The sequence below is a fragment of the Gigantopelta aegis genome, chromosome 8 (genome assembly GCF_016097555.1).
Source record: "Gigantopelta aegis isolate Gae_Host chromosome 8, Gae_host_genome, whole genome shotgun sequence".
Lineage (NCBI taxonomy): Eukaryota > Metazoa > Mollusca > Gastropoda > Neomphalida > Peltospiridae > Gigantopelta > Gigantopelta aegis.
The window spans coordinates 19,800,438-19,818,449 of NC_054706.1; the positions used below are offsets into that span (position 1 = coordinate 19,800,438).

Below are 18,012 nucleotides of genomic sequence, written 5' to 3' on the forward strand. Positions count from 1 at the left end.
GCACATGCATTCCCGATGACTTCTGACTATAGTTAATGTAGATTCGGTTGAAACAACAAGAAAAATATCCAACTCCAGCTCACTTACACCACTAATAAACCATGTATACATGTAGGTGTAATATATGCATAACATTGTATGTGGAATATCAGTGTTATATCAGTTAACCATTCTTTTTACTAATACAAACTGATACTTCACTTGTACCAATATATTATAGGTAACTTATAAGTGGTGTGTAAGTCAAGAATATTTCACTTATAATTAAGTTTGTATAAATTATTTCAGTAAGTATTAGACTCATATACAGTGATTAATTTTTTCAGTATGGATCAATACTTAACTTCATAAAATTAATCGCTATATACACACTCACTGTGTCCATTAATACCATACTTATTTGATCTAACTAATATTTAAACTAGATTGGATGTCTAAGTAAATGATTGGTGGACTATTTAAAGTAATTTTATAAACAGTCAATCAATGATTTGACTTTGTTAATAAATGTATATGGGAAATGTCCACCAAAAATATGAGAGCACCAAAACAGATACAATCATATAAAAAACACAAACATATGCCATAGAGACTATATGTATACTACAACCAAATTTAATTTTTTTTAAATGTATCTCAAATATGATTTGCATATTAAATAGAAACTGTAGCTTCCATTAATTATTTTAATTTATGTCATTTGTCACTATGGTACAAGCACATGCATTCCCGATGACTTCTGACTATAGTTAATGTAGATTCGGTTGGATTTGTTTTTTGTTTGTTTTTGGGTGTTTTTTTTAAAACCATAAAAAGGTTTTGATTTAAACTGAGGTGTTTTCTGTTCATTTGGGACACATCATTTCCTTTTCAAAATGACCAGCTCCAAACTAATATTCGACTTATATTTCACTTCTAGAAACAACAAGAAAAATATCCAACTCCAGCTCACTTACACCACTAATAAACCATGTATACATGTAGGTGTAATATATGCATAACATTGTATGTGGAATATCAGTGAAGTATCAGTTAACCATTCTTTTTACTAATACAAACTGATACTTCACTTGTCCCAATATATTATAGGTAACTTATAAGTGGTGTGTAAGTCAAGAATATTTCACTTATAATTAAGTTTGTATAAATTATTTCAGTAAGTATTAGACTCATATACAGTGATTAATTTTTTCAGTATGGATCAATACTTAACTTCATAAAATTAATCGCAATATACACACTCAATGTGTCCATTAATACCATACTTATTTTATCTAACTAATATTTAAACTAGATTGGATGTCTAAGCAAATGATTGGTGGACTATTTAAAGTAATTTTATAAACAGTCAATCAATGATTTGACTTTGTTAATAAATGTATATGGGAAATGTCCACCAAAAATATGAGAGCACCAAAACAGATACAACCATATAAAAAACACAAACATATGCCATAGAGACTATATGTATACTACAACCAAATTAAATTGTTTTTAAATGTATCTCAAATATGATTTGCATATTAAGGTTAATATAGTGGGAAATTTCTCCCATATACTATGATAGCAGATGGTACATCGGTAATGCAGAAGGAAAATTAATTTTGAGAAACATTTATGTCTCAAAATGTGGTTGACACATTAAATATTCATGTTAGGCAGATCACTACAAGTAGAAACCTAATAAAATAGCTAAGTTTTCCCTTTCTGTCGAAATGTTTAATCTCTTTCTGTAGCTAGTGAATATGTCATGACAAACTGTCCATTATAGAAAGAGATTACAGATTAATAATTTAACATTTAGAATGAGATACTTTAGATCCTGCATTTGGTATTTGCAAAGAACAGTAAACTCTCTCTATCTCAAGCTCCATTTTCTCAATTATCATGCTGTTTTGAAGGAAGAATTAGGTCCCACACATTTCTCTATTTAAGTGTTTGTAGCTTTATTTCAGACTTTGACATAAAAATACACGTTATCTCAAATGACTTATGTATGTGATCCCAAATGACATTTACATGTACAATGCATTTTGTATATTTTTCTGGAAGTTGAATCATGTCTTCCAATTTTTTTGTAAATAAGTGACAAATTCAATAAAATTATTTTGAGTAACAATTAATAGACAAAGCCATATTTTAATATTATTTTATTTTATAAATAGTCGGGTGGAATGTAGTCCAGTGGTACAGCGCTTGCTCGATGCGCAGTCAGTGTAGGATCGATCCCCGTCAGTGGGCCCATTGGGCTATTTCTTCTTCCAACCAGTGCCATATAACCGTAAATAAAATGTGTTGAATGTGTCGTTCAATAAAACATTTCTTTTTTTTTTGTAAATAGTCCAACATTTTATTTTGGACTATTTACAATTGCTCAAATCATCTTAAACCTTTTCGGCCGAGCACTCTATTTTTGGACTTAATTTTTTATTCCAGACATGAGCAGAATTTTATCAGTTCTCACTTTTGGCTTTAGGTCTTTGACGTAACTTCTAAAAAATTTATTCCAAATTCTGCCCATCTCACATTTATCCCCTCCCCCCCCCCATCTCAGACTTAGTCACTGGCGATGTCGGAGGCTAAACCTGTGATGGGCGTGCTTGAAAACATAGTGTTGTATAAGCATGTAAATAGAGTTTCAGCTCAGCTCAGTATTATTGTTTTTGTCTGATCATCAATACCAATTATCTATCAATATTTGTAGTGCATTTACTATATAGTTTCCTTTAAGTTACATTAGAAAAATTATTGTTGCAACAAACAGTAATTAATTGTTACTACTTGTTGTTACTGCTTGAAAGTGATGATCAAGTTTGCGAAGTAAGCCAAAACTTCACTTTGATCAACTTGACTGTGTCCTATCATTAACTTCGCTAAAACAGTGACCACATGTATTGTATACAGCTGAGGATGAATTGGTGGAGAACTAGACGAATACCTATCATAGATACTAATTAAGTGTTACATATCTGAGCATTCGAAGTGACACTGGCACCACAAAACCATGCTCGTCTAGCCAGGACCACACCTGTCTCTGGCGCTACAAGTAAAATATGCTACTAACTGTTGACTTTTATCTCATATTAGGGAGTCCCTTTCAGAAATAAAGTATGCTGAAATGATTATTAAAATAGACTTTAAAGTCTTTGAGCAAGTTATTTGTACACTAACTGGTTGATCAAAAGGTAAGGACTAGAACAAGAAAAGAAAAACAAATTACACTACTTCTTGACAACTGTTCTGCTCATCCACAGGTGAGAGGTCTGCTGAAATATTTATACTTAAACTGATCTTCTAGCCATCAGACACAACTTAGTGCTACCAATGGATATTGCTGAATTTGAAGAAGTTTGTTTTGTTTAATGACACCACTAGAGCACATTGATTTATTAATCATCGGCTATCGGATGTCAAACATATAGTCATTATGACAGTCATAGAGGAAACCTGCTACATTTTTTTCATTAGTAGCAAGGGATCTTTTACATGCACCATCTCACACAGGATAGCACATACCATGACCGTTGATATACCAGTCGTGGTGCAGTGGCTGCAATGAGAAATAGCCCAATGGGCCCACCGATGGGGATCGATCCCAAACCGACCGCTCATCAAGCGAGCACTTTACCACCGGGCTACGTCCCACCCTGCAGAATTTGAATACGCATTTATGCTGAGTTACATGTACACAGTGATCTTTATTTTTGTTTCATTTTACTCCACAAAATACAATGTACTTATGTTTAATTATCTCGAATGCAATATCTCAAACTTACTGGCTGTCATCAGCAACTTTGCAATATAGAGAGTTTACTGTCTGTATATGCTTATTTAGATGATAACTAACATATACCTTCGAATTCGTTTCAGTTTCTTCCTTTTTAATGTTCATGGCACTTAGTGACATAGCTACACTGTAAATAATACTGATAAGGAGGACAGATCAAACAGAATTTTTATACAAGTTACTGTAAAAAGAATATTAGCAGAGCGTAATGCAGTGACACAGAATATCTTAATGGAAAATGTTTAGACTTTCTATACGTATAACATGAAAAGTGGACATGAATTAAAAATTACCATAACCAGCTAGGCCATCTGCTTGTTTCACCGAAGGCACAAAAATATTTTGTTCACTTGCACCCGCTTCCATATAAGTTATCAGTCATCAGCCGAATTGGAATACATTACAGATGTAAATGTGCAAAAACGGAGACAGACAGGTCGGTTTGCACCAACTGATTTTAAATTTGATGGGTAATGGATAACATATGCAGAGGTGGATGCAGATATAAAAACAAAAACCCCAGCCCACCTCATCTATTTGTACTATCCATCCAGGACAGTGATAAATGGTTGTACATAATGCTGAGTTTTCTACAGGAATCTGGGAATCTAATTCCTGTGATATATTCACATAAACAAAATCCATGTGAATCCAATTAGGAAGGAAGGAAATGTTATATTTCACAACACACTCAACACATTTTATTTATGGTTATATGGCGATGGACATATAGTTAAGGAGCACACAGATATTGAGAGAGGGAACCCACTGTCGCCACTTTATGGGCTACTCTTTTTGATTAGCAGCAAGAGATCTTTTATATGCACCATTTCACAGACAGAATAGAACCTATCACAGCCTTTCTTACACCAGTTGTGGAACACTGGCTGGAATGAGCAATTGCCCAAGGGCCCACCAATGAGATATGATCCTAGATCGATCGTGCATCAGGCGAGCGCTGTACCACTGAGCTACGTCCCACCCCTTAATCCAAATAGATTCAAGGAACATCAACTTAAAACAACAAAAATCTTGTCCACCTAAATATAATTTTCCTTTTAATTCAGTTAATAATCAATTTATTCACCAACATTTGAAGTAATCAAAAACATTTGGCATAAATATCTATGGAAAAAACAAAAGTCTCATGTACTGGTACGATTTAAAATTTTAGGATCCCAATTAATTCTGGTAGAATTTGACCACAAATGAAGTCTGACATGTAGTTACATGTATTTGTTGTTTGTTACCGAGAAGTCTGTGTAATCACCAACAAGGAACTTAACTGTAAGTTCACTCTAGGTTGAAGCCAGTACGTACTTAAATGTGACTACATCCTGCACCTACCAACCAAAAAAAGTAAAGTTTGTTTTATTTAACGACGCCACTAGAGCACATTGATTTTTAATCTTATCATCGGCTATTGGACGTCAAACATATGGTCATTCTGACACTGTTTTTAGAGGAAACCTGCTGTCGCCACATAGGCTACTCTTCTTTACGACAGGCAGCAAGGGATCTTTTATTTGCGCTTCCCACAGGCAGGATAGCACAAACCATGGCCTTTGTTGAACCAGTTATGGATCACTGGTCGGTGCAAGTGGTTTACACCTACCCATTGAGCCTTGCGGAGCACTCACTCAGGGTTTGGAGTCGGTATCTGGATTAAAAATCCCATGCCTCGACTGGGATCCGAACCCAGTACCTACCAGCCTGTAGACCGATGGCCTGCCACGACGCCACCGAGGCCGGTCACCTACCAACCATACCGTTTAACTAAATCCAAGAGCAAAACCATGCGCAATATAGACTACATTTAGTCACAAAGGTGACCATAATTTGTTATTTGCTTTGTGCAACCTGAAATTTGATGATTATTCTATTACCGGGGTATTATTATTTATTCAGTTACCTTGTAACATGTTACACGGATGGTCTCTCTTTCTAGTATTACCTAATGAAAACTACATTGAAGAAGTTCAGTTGATTATACAGCTTACATTTTATGCAAGTGATATATATCAAAATACTGGTCATTTTAATTCATTTGTGCACATCAAAACATGATAACTGGCTTCTCAACAGCTGGTTATACACAAGCATGTTCAGGACTACATAACCTTAAAATACTTCAATAAGCAAAATATCTCAACAGGTACATGTGTATTTATAATCTTTAATGTTCATTAGTGTTAATTAGTGTCTTTATTAATCAAAGTTTTGCTCCTAAAATAATGTCCCCCCCCCCCCCCCCCCCCCCCCCCCCCCCCCACTGCCCCCTTTCCTTTTACTTCTTTGAATTCCTTCTCATTTCTTCCTGATCTGGTAACTCCTCCTATCTTTCAACTTCTTTCGCTATCGACCTCTACATCCCAGTACTTGTCTCTCTTTCCACAGCAGGTGCTTGTTTCTTGTGGCTATCCATACCACACAACTGTTATTCCCCATCAGCTTTTTGCTGTGGCCTTAGTATGACTACTTCGGAGAGAGTTCAGTTGTTACTTCTGGCATTGTTAAGAGGTACTTGTAACTACCTATTATACTCCCCTACTACCGATGGTCGTTAGTGCCATAGGTCAGACCAGCTTTATCAGCAGCAGAGGACGAGAATGCCAGGTGGGTGTAGGGAGTAAACACAGAGACTGAAGTTGAGACAGGTAGACGATGGTGTGGACAGCTCAGAAGAGAGAGTTGGAGGAAACTGACAGAAAGGGTAGAAACAGATTGAAATTGTGGGAGAAATTGGAAAGTTTTTGTATATTAAGATAATGACAATGGTAGACAGAGGGTGTTAGATGAGAAAGATGAATGAATGTGTGAGCCAGCTTTGATGGGATCTGAACCACTGTTGACAGCTCCTAAAATAAATAGTTTGCTCCTATTTTTCTTACATGTATAGTTTAGCGCGTTGTGTGCCAAGTTAAAAATATTAACTTCAAGCCTTAATTGTGTCATTAAAGCCAGATTTTTGTGGTCTCGAAACTACATTTTTTTTGGTTCATTTAACCCCACTGCTGTGATTTATAACCCACCCCAACTCACCCCCAATTAACTCATCCATCAATTACTAACAATTTCATGCATTGGTTCCTAAACCGGTACTTATTATGCTGGCTTCAGGGCTGACTACCCGCTACTGAAACCATGAACAGAATTAATTATCTCTTAAGCACATAAGCTTGTCCATTTGCCAGCATTAGGAATTCCATACAAGTCTTCCGATGACCACTGATCAAATCAATAGAAACAATAAAGATTGGCCATTGCTCTGTGGATGGATTTCCTTCCATATAAAGAGATTATAGGTGTTGTAGCAGTACTCAGTATAATAATTAAGTACTGTAAATTATAAGCTACTATAGTCAATCATAAGCTATTATAGGAATGAAAGGAATAGGATTGTTTAAAGCTCTGATGATGAGAATATTTTTAATAATGGAAAGGAAATTACTGTTTAAACATCTCAGCACATTGTGTTATACTGTGTCTATTTGGTGTCAACAACATAAAACTTTATTTTGAAAGTTAGTTAAGAGCATAAGAGAAATATACTACACTCATTTTCGCAAGATATAATTTTTACGAAATGAGTGAACTTCCCATGTTAGAATTTTATTGAACAAAAGTAATGTGAGATACCATGGGAAGTTCACGAGTTTTGTAAAAATGTTGTCTAGAGAAAACGAGTGTGGTATTTTATTTATTACCCATGATCAAATAATGACAATTTCTTCTGGGCAATATTTTTTTAACAACCCATGCAAATGCACACAGCTTAGACCACGGTAGATGATGTTATGTACCGAAATGATGTCATTTAGGAATATGTAAATTTGTACGATACACCCAGACGTTCACCAAGTAGGTAATAATAATCCATAAGGAGGCTTCTTTTATTGAAAATTTATTTTTATATATGCACTTTTTAGACAATAAAGTATGCATATCATGCCATATGGCCTTTTGTATACCATATTATGGCCATTGATTATACCGGTATATCATGCCATGGCCTTTAATTGGTATACAATATTATGGCCATTGATATATACTAGTCATAAGGAACTGCTTGGGATGGGGGAGGGGTGAAGACAACTGGGTCCATCAATAGGGACAATCCTATAACCCAGTGGAAGGAAGGAAGGAAATGTTTTATTTAACGACGCACTCAACACATTTTTTAAATTTATGGTTATATGGCATCGGACATAATATGGTTAAGGACCACACCGATATTGACAGAGGAAACTCACTGTCGCCACTTCATGGGCTACTCTTTTCGATTAACAGCTTTTATATGCACAATCCCACAGACAGGATAACACATATCACGGCCTTTGATATACCGGTCGTGATGCACTGGCTGGAGCGAGAAATAGCCCAATGGGCCCACCGATGGGGATCGATCCCAGACCGACTGTGCATCAAGCGAATGCTTTACCACTGGGCTAGGTCCTGCCCCACAACCCAATGAGTTTTAAGTAAGCCTTATATTCTACCACCAAATGATATCAAATCCCATATTTAATGATGAATCATATATACAAGTGTAACTGATAATTTAATAGTCATGTTGTTGTTTTTAATAACTCTGTCAGCCTATGTAGTACTAATTCTTCAGGTTTTAGTTCAGTGGTAAGAAACATACATGTATATTAATAAACAGAACAAATCTATTAATAGTGTAATATTAAAAGCTTCCTTAAGTTGAGCAGAAGATCACAAGTATTCCATCTACAGGGCTCGAAACTCACCCAAAAATATGGTGGCCCAAAACATAATAATGGGTGTTGGCAAATTAAGGTAAGCGAACCATAAACCACGAGCAAGATTTTAATGTGGAATAAATATATGCAATACAAATATTAATAGTGGCTCATATGTTATAGCTCAAAAGAAGATAGCCCAAATAATATTATTTGGGCAACTATTAGAACTATAATGCCATTATTTTTTAATATTTAAGTCGCCCAACAGGACACCGGCCACAGGCCATTTCGAGCCTTGATCTATAATCCCAACTTCATCCATCCCAAATAAATTTCTGTTATATTCATTACAATTTAAAACTATCCCTGTGATCCAAACGTATGTATGAATGTAAAATAAACCATGTCATCTGCAGAGAATATCACAAATGATGAAGTCACTTGCTGTACTTTGTATTATTGAGAGTTAATGTTCTAGAACCCCAAAAAAACTATTAAAAATAAAATACAATTTTGTTTGTGTCTATATTAATTATACACATGTATGTTTCAAATATATATGGTATTTATTTTAGGTTCATCTAGGTATAAAAACAAAAAAACAGAAGCCCCCAAAAATTAAATAATAAAAGCATTGCAAACTATTGTGTGAATGGCTTCACTAATTTACACAGTTAATGCATGCATTTTTTTGGTCATATCCCATTGAACCTAACAGGAATAATAGACAATCGTTAATTACATCAGTTTAGGATGAGTGGAACTCTTTGATTCTTTTCCAGAAGAATACCTACAGGAAAAGCTTTTATGCTTCCATCAAAAGCTGTCTATCTATGCATGCTAGCTGACTGTAACTCTAATAATTAACATTAACGTTGATCTAAGTATCCTTTTTCGTTCCGTGCTAATACTCTTTAGACACTGTATCTCATAATGGCAAGATATTTTGCCATATGCATGGTAAACTGTTTGTAGTAGAAACACACAAGTTCATAATATGGCTGTATAGTGTTGTGTGCATTTTGTGTTAATTAAAATAAATGTTAAATTCTAGAAAGGAAAGGAAAGAAACAGAAACAAATGGAAACAAAATAATGGGTATGAAATTTTATTTCATTTCATTTCAACTTATTTTTGTGCTTATATCCAATTAAGCTATCTGGGCTGTCTGTCCAGGACAGTGGTTAGTTGTTAATTGTTAGTGGTTAGTGAGAGAGAAGAGGGTGTAGTGGTTTTACACCTACTCACTAAGCTGTTAAAACTTGCTCTGGGTGGGAGCCGGTACCGGGCTAATTAAGAACCCTGTACCTACCAGCCTTATGTCCGATGGCTTAACTTCAATACCACCGAGGCCAGTGAGTATGAAATAAAACGAAACCAACTGAATAGTCTGTAATCAAAGGAAAGGAATCATGCAATGGGTGAATAACACATTCATATTAATAAGCATAATATATGAAGTAAATTGCAGATTTATAAAACAAACATACAGATACCATCAACTTCATTTCATAATAGTATGCACAACAACAGGACATCCAGGAACTTAAAATCATACAGTGATGAAGTTAAACATAATTGTTTATGATTATAAGTGGGAAATATTTTAAAAAACCCCAGTAATACATAAACCAACTATTACATCACGCATACACTACATACAGACATACATGCATACACACATCAATGTGCACATCCATACATCCACACACATGTATACATGTACACACTCCCACCCCTTACACCCATGCAATCTTCTCAAAAAAGGTGAGTGATCATTCACACTCCCCTCCACACTCACCTGAAAGGTTTTGGGAGAATGGCAAATTGATCGCCTTGCAATAAAATCTTAAATAAATATTCTGTGAAACTGCTCGCATAACAGCATTTCAGGAGAGTGATCTTCATCTTGCCTTGATTTTTCTCATGGCAAAGACTGTATGCACAACCCACTCGCCCAACACACCCACACACCCACACACCCACACCCACACACACACACACCCACATTTGATGATAAAATTACTTAATAATCTCCCAAAAAGCAAAAATTACTTAATCTCCCAAAAAGCAACTTTAAAAGACATGTAAAAAAAAAAAAAAAAAATCCCCACCAAATTATGCAATGAAAAACAACCTGAAAGATAAGATTACAACACGTTAAGACTTACTTTTTGCCCCAGTCTGGTGGACTAGGGAGATCAGTGGCATAGGGATAATCTACAGAAAAACGTTGCATAATGTCCTTTCGTTAAACACGTATAGGTTAGCAACATTTTCCCACACACCATCTGGGACAGCAATGAATAAATATCCACGATATATTTCAGGTAACAAAAATCTAGTCAACAAATTTCCATTGAATATTTCAGTTAAAAATATGTCACAAGTATATTTCAGTTCCTGTTAATAAACATATGTGGAATATTTCAGTTAAGAAACATGTTGTATATATTTCAATTTTTAAACATAACAAACATCTGTGGTATATTTCAGTTAAGAAACATCTGTGGAATATTTCAGTTAATAAACATCTGTAGTTTATTTTAGTTCGCAAACATCTGTGGTTTATTTCAGTTAACAAACATCTGTGGTATATTTCAGTTAACAAACATCCATGGTATATTTCCTTATCCACACCTTAGTACTGACTGATATAGTTTGTTGTTTTTCCATCCACAGAGAAAGAAAACAAAATATGTATTTTTACCATTCTAGAAATTCAAATAACACAAAACACTTTAACCTGACAACAGTCTTTCACATTATTATTGTATTCCACACAGTAAACACTGCCGATGGCAAGACACACAGAATCACTGTGCAAATCCACTTGAAATGTACCCAATGAGAAACACAACAGCAAAAATTGACGTCTCTTGGATAACACTAGCATGCAATTCGCCAATACATCGTAAAAACAAAGACCAACAGGACTCAAGTCGACACACACTGATCAATACATCATTTGTCATTGAGGATGCTGTGTTCGCGTAAATTGATCAAGGAATACCAAATTAGGTAAACAGCTCTTCAGGTAAGAAGATTGATTTGTTGCCACTAAAGGGAATAATGGACAATAAAAAAAGAAGAAGCAGGAAATATAGTCGGTATTACACCCAAGCAGACTCTTTTTCACAAGAACAGAAAAATCCCCCAAAGAAATAAATAATGAAAAGAACTAATTCCATTGATTCACATCATTGAATATGTCGAGTAATTATTTCCCCAGTTCAAAAGGAAATTAAATGGCCTACTGGAGATTAAAGTTCATACATTGAAAAGTTTATAATATATAATATATGAATACATAGGCATAAACAGGCTTACTTGGTTGGATCGATAACCTGAGTGAAATTCAATACTTTACAAAGAGTATTACAATCAGGCAATATTTGTTTGAATAATTCATAATTTTGTGGTAAGCCATCTGGGAGTAATCTTTCCCACAGGACCATAACAAATTAAGCAGTTAAGTCATATAGAATAGCAGCAAGAGATATTTTATGTGGTCTTCAGGCTGCAAATTTGGCAGATTTTCATGTTGCCATGAATCCCAGAATTTTAGCGAAAGATTATGAGACAGAATTCCAAAATATCTACATGACATAATTTTTATGATTCTGATAGAATCCTAAAAAACCCCAACCCTACAAAAAACAAAAACAAACACACAAACAAACAGAAATTACAAAAACAAAAGCAACAACAACACCCCACCCCACAAAATCCAATGCCTCGATGTCCCATAGACTGAACAGTACATATTACATATATGATAGCCATACCCATGCATTGGGAACATTTTGTTAGTACAGTGTTATGATTCGCTATGCAAATTTCAGATATTACTACTCAGTTTTAAAACATTAAACAGTATAGTTGCTAATCAATTCTTAATTGACTAGAAATGTCACTAATCAAAACTTTGAAAACAAAATGTTCCCTGAACGGATTTGAATAGGAAAAACCTCAATATATCTACTGAAGATGATCAATCGTACAACCCTTATAGCATCTCAGGTTAGCACTCTGCCCATGTACTACATTCCAACTCTAGTTTAGGCATCTTGTCAAAGAGCAATCTGTGTAGATTATTTGGTGGCCTTCACAGACAAGACTGATCACTGAAAACATTTAATTACTATATATGCATGTATATATACTAATGGAAAACATTTCCTGTGCATCATTAAAATCTCAGTAATACTTATATTTTAAAATAAATCAAAACCTTTTGATCGCAATACATGTATTATTTATATGTTAAAAAGTACTGTGAACCGGTTATAACTTGTGAACCTAAAGTGTAGACTACATCATGTTTGGTGTGTCGTTGAAGACATAACAGGACAACGTATGGCTGAACAGTCATGGTCTTTTTTAAAAATCATGTTGTAATGCAAAACCGGTTGCATACAGTTCTTCCAATAATTGGTCTTAATTCATATTCTGGGATGTCAGACTTGTCGTTTCGAAATTATTCCGTAGGTGTACTGGCCTGGTATAGGCATTTTGCAAATGTGATGTCACACGTAGGTTCCCTAAATACACAAGATCTGTAGTACTCCTAACTGTAGATAACATCTCTAAGACACTGTATGGTGTTCTGATGAACATTACTGAACACCACACAGTCTAGCAACAATGTTTTGAGCCATTCTAACTTCAAGCATACCAATTGCTCTAAGATGTCTATTTTCTGAGAGGTATGACATCACGTTGATGACAATCAAATACCACTAAAAGTGTTTTTCTGTGTAATGAGAAGTCATACAATCATTTTGCAGTCTATTGATTAGAAGAAAAAACATCAAACAGGAGCACGTGACTCGAAATACGCTTAAGGCAAGCTGTGCGCATAAAGCGTGAATGGCATGTGCAATTGACAAAACACCTCTGGAATATCGAAGGGAATGGTTACACAATTATTTTCTGAAATTTTCATGACCAAACTTCAAGTAAATGCAATTACATGTATGTATACATTCATTTGGTGCACAAGAAATTTTTTTCCACTATTATACATGGGGAGTAAATGGTTCACGATAAAGGATTATACAGGCTTTATTCTGTGACGGAAATGATGGAGACAGACTATATTATGTAATGCAGCGTGGCATATATACTATATATAGTGATGCTGTGCATTTTGATCACTTACAGACATTCAAACACTCTGCAAACTTATACCACCAATTATAAAGTCCCAAATTGCCTTCTAATAATATCAAAAATGCAAATATGATAATTATGGAAAGAATACTGTACATAAAAAATCAAATATATACCAATCAGTTCATGTGAAAAATAAACAATCTGAATGTAAAATCAATCCATTGTAGTGTACTGCATGCTTGTGAAAACAAACATAACAAATTTAAAGCCGAATGCAATTAGGTATGTTGACTTTAACCAAATGTCCACATGCCATCAAAAGACATGACGCTGATCATGCTACACAATGCCCTACCTACATGTACGATATAGTCTGTTTTAGGCATTAATGGGAAATTCCATTCCACAAGCCCAAAGTACCTGTGTAAAACTCATATCCTACATCACTCATTTGATATCGTTTTTATCCAGCAGTCCAAAAAGAATATATTGAAAAACTAGATTTACACAGATTTATTACTTGTTGTGGGGCCTGTATGTTGCATGGCAAGATTGATCGTACTATATTCATAAGATAATATTATTGTTTACATGTATATAGAATACCACCAGAGTTTTTGCAGGATATCATTTTACTAAAGGAGGGAACTTCCCAAGTTAGTACCTGACCGTGTGTGGCATCTTGTTATTCACCTATCTTCAAATAATGTAAAATAAGACCATTACTTCCAACATAACTCAATGAGACATGCAAATGCACAGAACTACAACCAGGGAAGGTGACGTTGCTTACCGAAATAACATCATTTAGAAACTAACACACACCTCATAGTGTGTACGAAATTAGTACAAAGACATTCACTAGGGGGTAATAACATTAATTCTTACACACCATTGGTGAGAACATCATGCATTATTTTTGATAACACATGGGTTGTTTACACATGTACATGTGATAACAATTTCAAGACATACGACTGGCTGCTCTTAGGTGATGACCAGGTCACCAGTGCCATACATCCAATGAAAAACAACATGGTGGAAATAGATTACACCGTGACGTATAGTTAACCTGACAATCATGTGACTGTGATGCATAAGTTAGCTACAAGTGCAACAGCTGTAAATAATGTTTAGTCGAAAAAGATGTTAAAATTTGCTTACGACTTGGTTTTTGAGGATATGCAAGAAACAGAACAATAAATTCGTGTCCATTAGATACCAGTTATTTCACAACTCGTTGTTTAAAAAAATATCAAAATTGCTTTCGCTGATTAGATACATTTTAAAACAACTTGTTACGAGATAAATGGTATGTAATGGCCACTTGTGTATTATTCTCTATTTATCTGCCAATATAAATGGTGATAGCAGGACAGATTTTAAAACAAAAACAACATGCAGCATGCAGTAAACTGTGAGGAGTGATTTACAATGATCAACATTTTCACTTGTTTTCAAACCATATACAATCTCTAGTGGGTGGGGCACAATCTCTAGTGGGTGGGACACAATATCTAGTGGGTGGGACACAAGCACTTAAATGTTCTCGGGCGTAGCCAGAGAGGAAAAAACGCAGAGGCAAACCCAGACCTGTAAAATAAATATCAGTGTCATGGGAAAAATAACATAAATCTGGGGAAATTCCAGATGAGGCAAATATTCCTCACATTTTTTCTGTATGCTTTTACCAGGGGGAGGGAAGATGTTAAAAAGAATACACGTAATTTGTAAGCTTGTGAAAATGTTGAAAATGTGTAAATGGTCCAAGCGTAACTAAAGTTATATTAAGAAAAATCCTGTGTTTACCTCTCTTTGACCTGGACTTCTGACATGCTCTTTGAACTTCCACTTTAACATGAAGGTTTCATTCTGGGTCACAGCATTCTACATGTTCAGGTAATCTGCAAGGAGAATGTCCCGTAGTATTACATTGCTGTCATCTTAGCTTATAAAACATTTGCATTAAAATTGTGTAGATTGTAGGGAGAAGGCTTAATATATATATTCACATTTGCCTGTTGGCCAATCCTAACACAGAACATTTGACGCTCAATAAATATTTTTAAAAGAACAAACAAAGAGAATATACAACACTACATACATTACTACAATACGGGTATTGTAAAAAGAAAACCCTATTAATATATTATGATATAAAAATAGAATATTTTGTAACAGAAAACAAATACCTGGTAGCAATGTACTACTATAGCATCTTACATGGCTCCTTACAAATTGAACTTCTGAGAATCAGGGTGAAATTATAGCCTCCGATATGGTCTACTAAGAAGAGGGTTGAGATTATAGCCAAAATCTAGCTCTTAGAGATGTTATCTTCTCCGTGTTGCTTCAGAACAGCAGAGTTAACAATGTGTTGTGATAATGAACAATGAAGCATAACAACCAACGACAATGAAGCTAATGAAAATTTAAACAGCACATATAATTATATATATCGAAGGAAGGAAATGTTTTATTTAACAATGCACTCAACACATTTTATTTATAGATTTATAATTATATATGGCATCAGACATATGGTTAAGGACCATATAAATATTGAGAGAGGAAACCCGCTGTTGCCACATCATGGGTTACTCTTTTCAATTAGCAGCAAGGGTTTGTTTATATGCACCATTCCACAGACACCGGCCTCAGTGGCATCGTGGTTAGGCCATTGGTCTACAGGCTGGTACTGTAGGTACTGGGTTCGGATCCCAGTCGATGCATGAGATTTTTAATCCAGATACCAACTCCAAACCCTGAGTGAGTGCTCTGCAAGGCTCAATAGGTAAACTACTTGCACCGACCAGTGATCCATAACTGGTTCAACAATGGCCATGGTTTGTGCTATCCTGCCTGTGGGAAGTGCAAATAAAAGATCTCTTGCTGCCTGTCATAAAAGAGTAGCCTATGTGCCAACAACGGGTTTCCTCTAAAAACAAAAACAGAATGACCATATGTTTGACGTCCAATAGCCGATGATAAGATAAAAAAGCAATATGCTCTAGTAGCATCGTTAAATAAAACAAACTTGACTTTTTTTCCATTCCACACAGGATAGTACATACCACAGCCTTTGTTACACCAGTGGTGGAGCACTGGCTGGAACAAGAAATAGCCCAGTGGGTCCATCGTCGGGTATCAATCCTAGACTGATCGCGCATCAAGCGAACGCTTTACCACTGGGCTACGTCCCGCCCCCTATATATATATCCAGGTTTTATTTAAAGGAACTAGGTGTGCTTGACAGAAGTATGTGTGGGTAGACTATATACACGTGCAAGTGAGTTACTCAATCCAATTAACTACAATTCTAAATATTATTACATCTGTTAACTATACTGCGAAAAAGGCATACCACATTTTTAGCAATGATGTCCCCTCCAGTCCCAGACTTAGTCACTGGCGAAGTCAGAGACTAAGCCCAGAATGGGTGTGTTCAAAACCTTTGTGGTATATGGGCATGTTACAGGAGAGTGTCGGAAGCAATTAAAAGTTGGTACGTCAATGAAAGCAATGTATATGATGAGATCTATACTATGTGAGCGCTATAGGAAGAGAAAATAATGTTCCTGGCTGTACTGCTTCCGACATCCCTGTGTTAAAACAAGTTTTCACTTCAGTTGAGCACTGATGTCAAATTAATACACAAATATACATGTACCTGTATGAGTTAAATTAGCAGCTGCATCTAACGGATATTAATTAATGGAATGCCAATGGGAAGGAGGAAAAAACATGCATGATTTATTCTGAATGGCCAACTTAAAAAAAAAGAAGAAGAAAAGGGCTAACTTATTATTTCAAGCTATATACTATAAACCAGGGGGAAACGAATGCATATACATTTTTCATTGTTTATTCCCAACATTACGTCACAAATTTTACAGGCTCACAATATTTTCATTGCAGATAACAACAGAACTGAACAGATGTCTGCAAAATTTACAGGTTGCAAACATGCACTTAGATGCATTTATTAACTGGGGGGGGGGGGGGGGAGGGGGGGGGAGAGGCAAGTCACAATTTATTAATCCGGTTTGCAGTATAATGTATAATATACACATTCAAAATAGATGTTTTAAGTAAGATAGGGGTTTTACATATACACATATACCTTAGGTATACTGTATTTGAAATGAATTATTAAAAACAGCAACATATACCAGACCTGTCAACCCTCCCGGATTCCGCGGGAGTCTCCCGGTATTTGATCAAATCTCCTTTCCCCTGTGCGGGAGACAGTTTCTCCTGTTAAATGACATTTTTGTAAGCATAAAAACAAAATCGATCCTTTTTTGTCAAAATAACAGAAGGGAAGTAACTCTGCCTTTTTTTCTCATTCGGAAAATGTCGACTACTTTCGGTTTCCGAGAATGTAACAGGCCGAAT

The 18,012-nt window shown here is 35.3% G+C and overlaps 1 protein-coding gene across 8 annotated transcripts in view; it reads right to left on the reverse strand.

Moving 5' to 3' along the window:
- Positions 1–15,553, reverse strand: part of LOC121380254 (coiled-coil domain-containing protein 154-like) — a 70,385-nt gene extending 54,832 nt beyond the window's left edge. For 3 of the 8 annotated variants that reach the window (XM_041509100.1, XM_041509097.1, XM_041509096.1), the window contains exon 1: positions 10,668–11,347. In XM_041509100.1, the coding sequence (XP_041365034.1) occupies positions 10,668–10,735 (68 nt within the window). In that variant the 5' untranslated portion in view covers positions 10,736–11,347. Of the gene's footprint in view, positions 1–10,667; positions 11,348–15,423 lie in introns of those variants that run through there. The other 5 variants (XM_041509094.1, XM_041509092.1, XM_041509099.1 and 2 more) reach the window with 4 other exon arrangements.
- Positions 15,554–18,012: the final 2,459 nt, after the last annotated feature.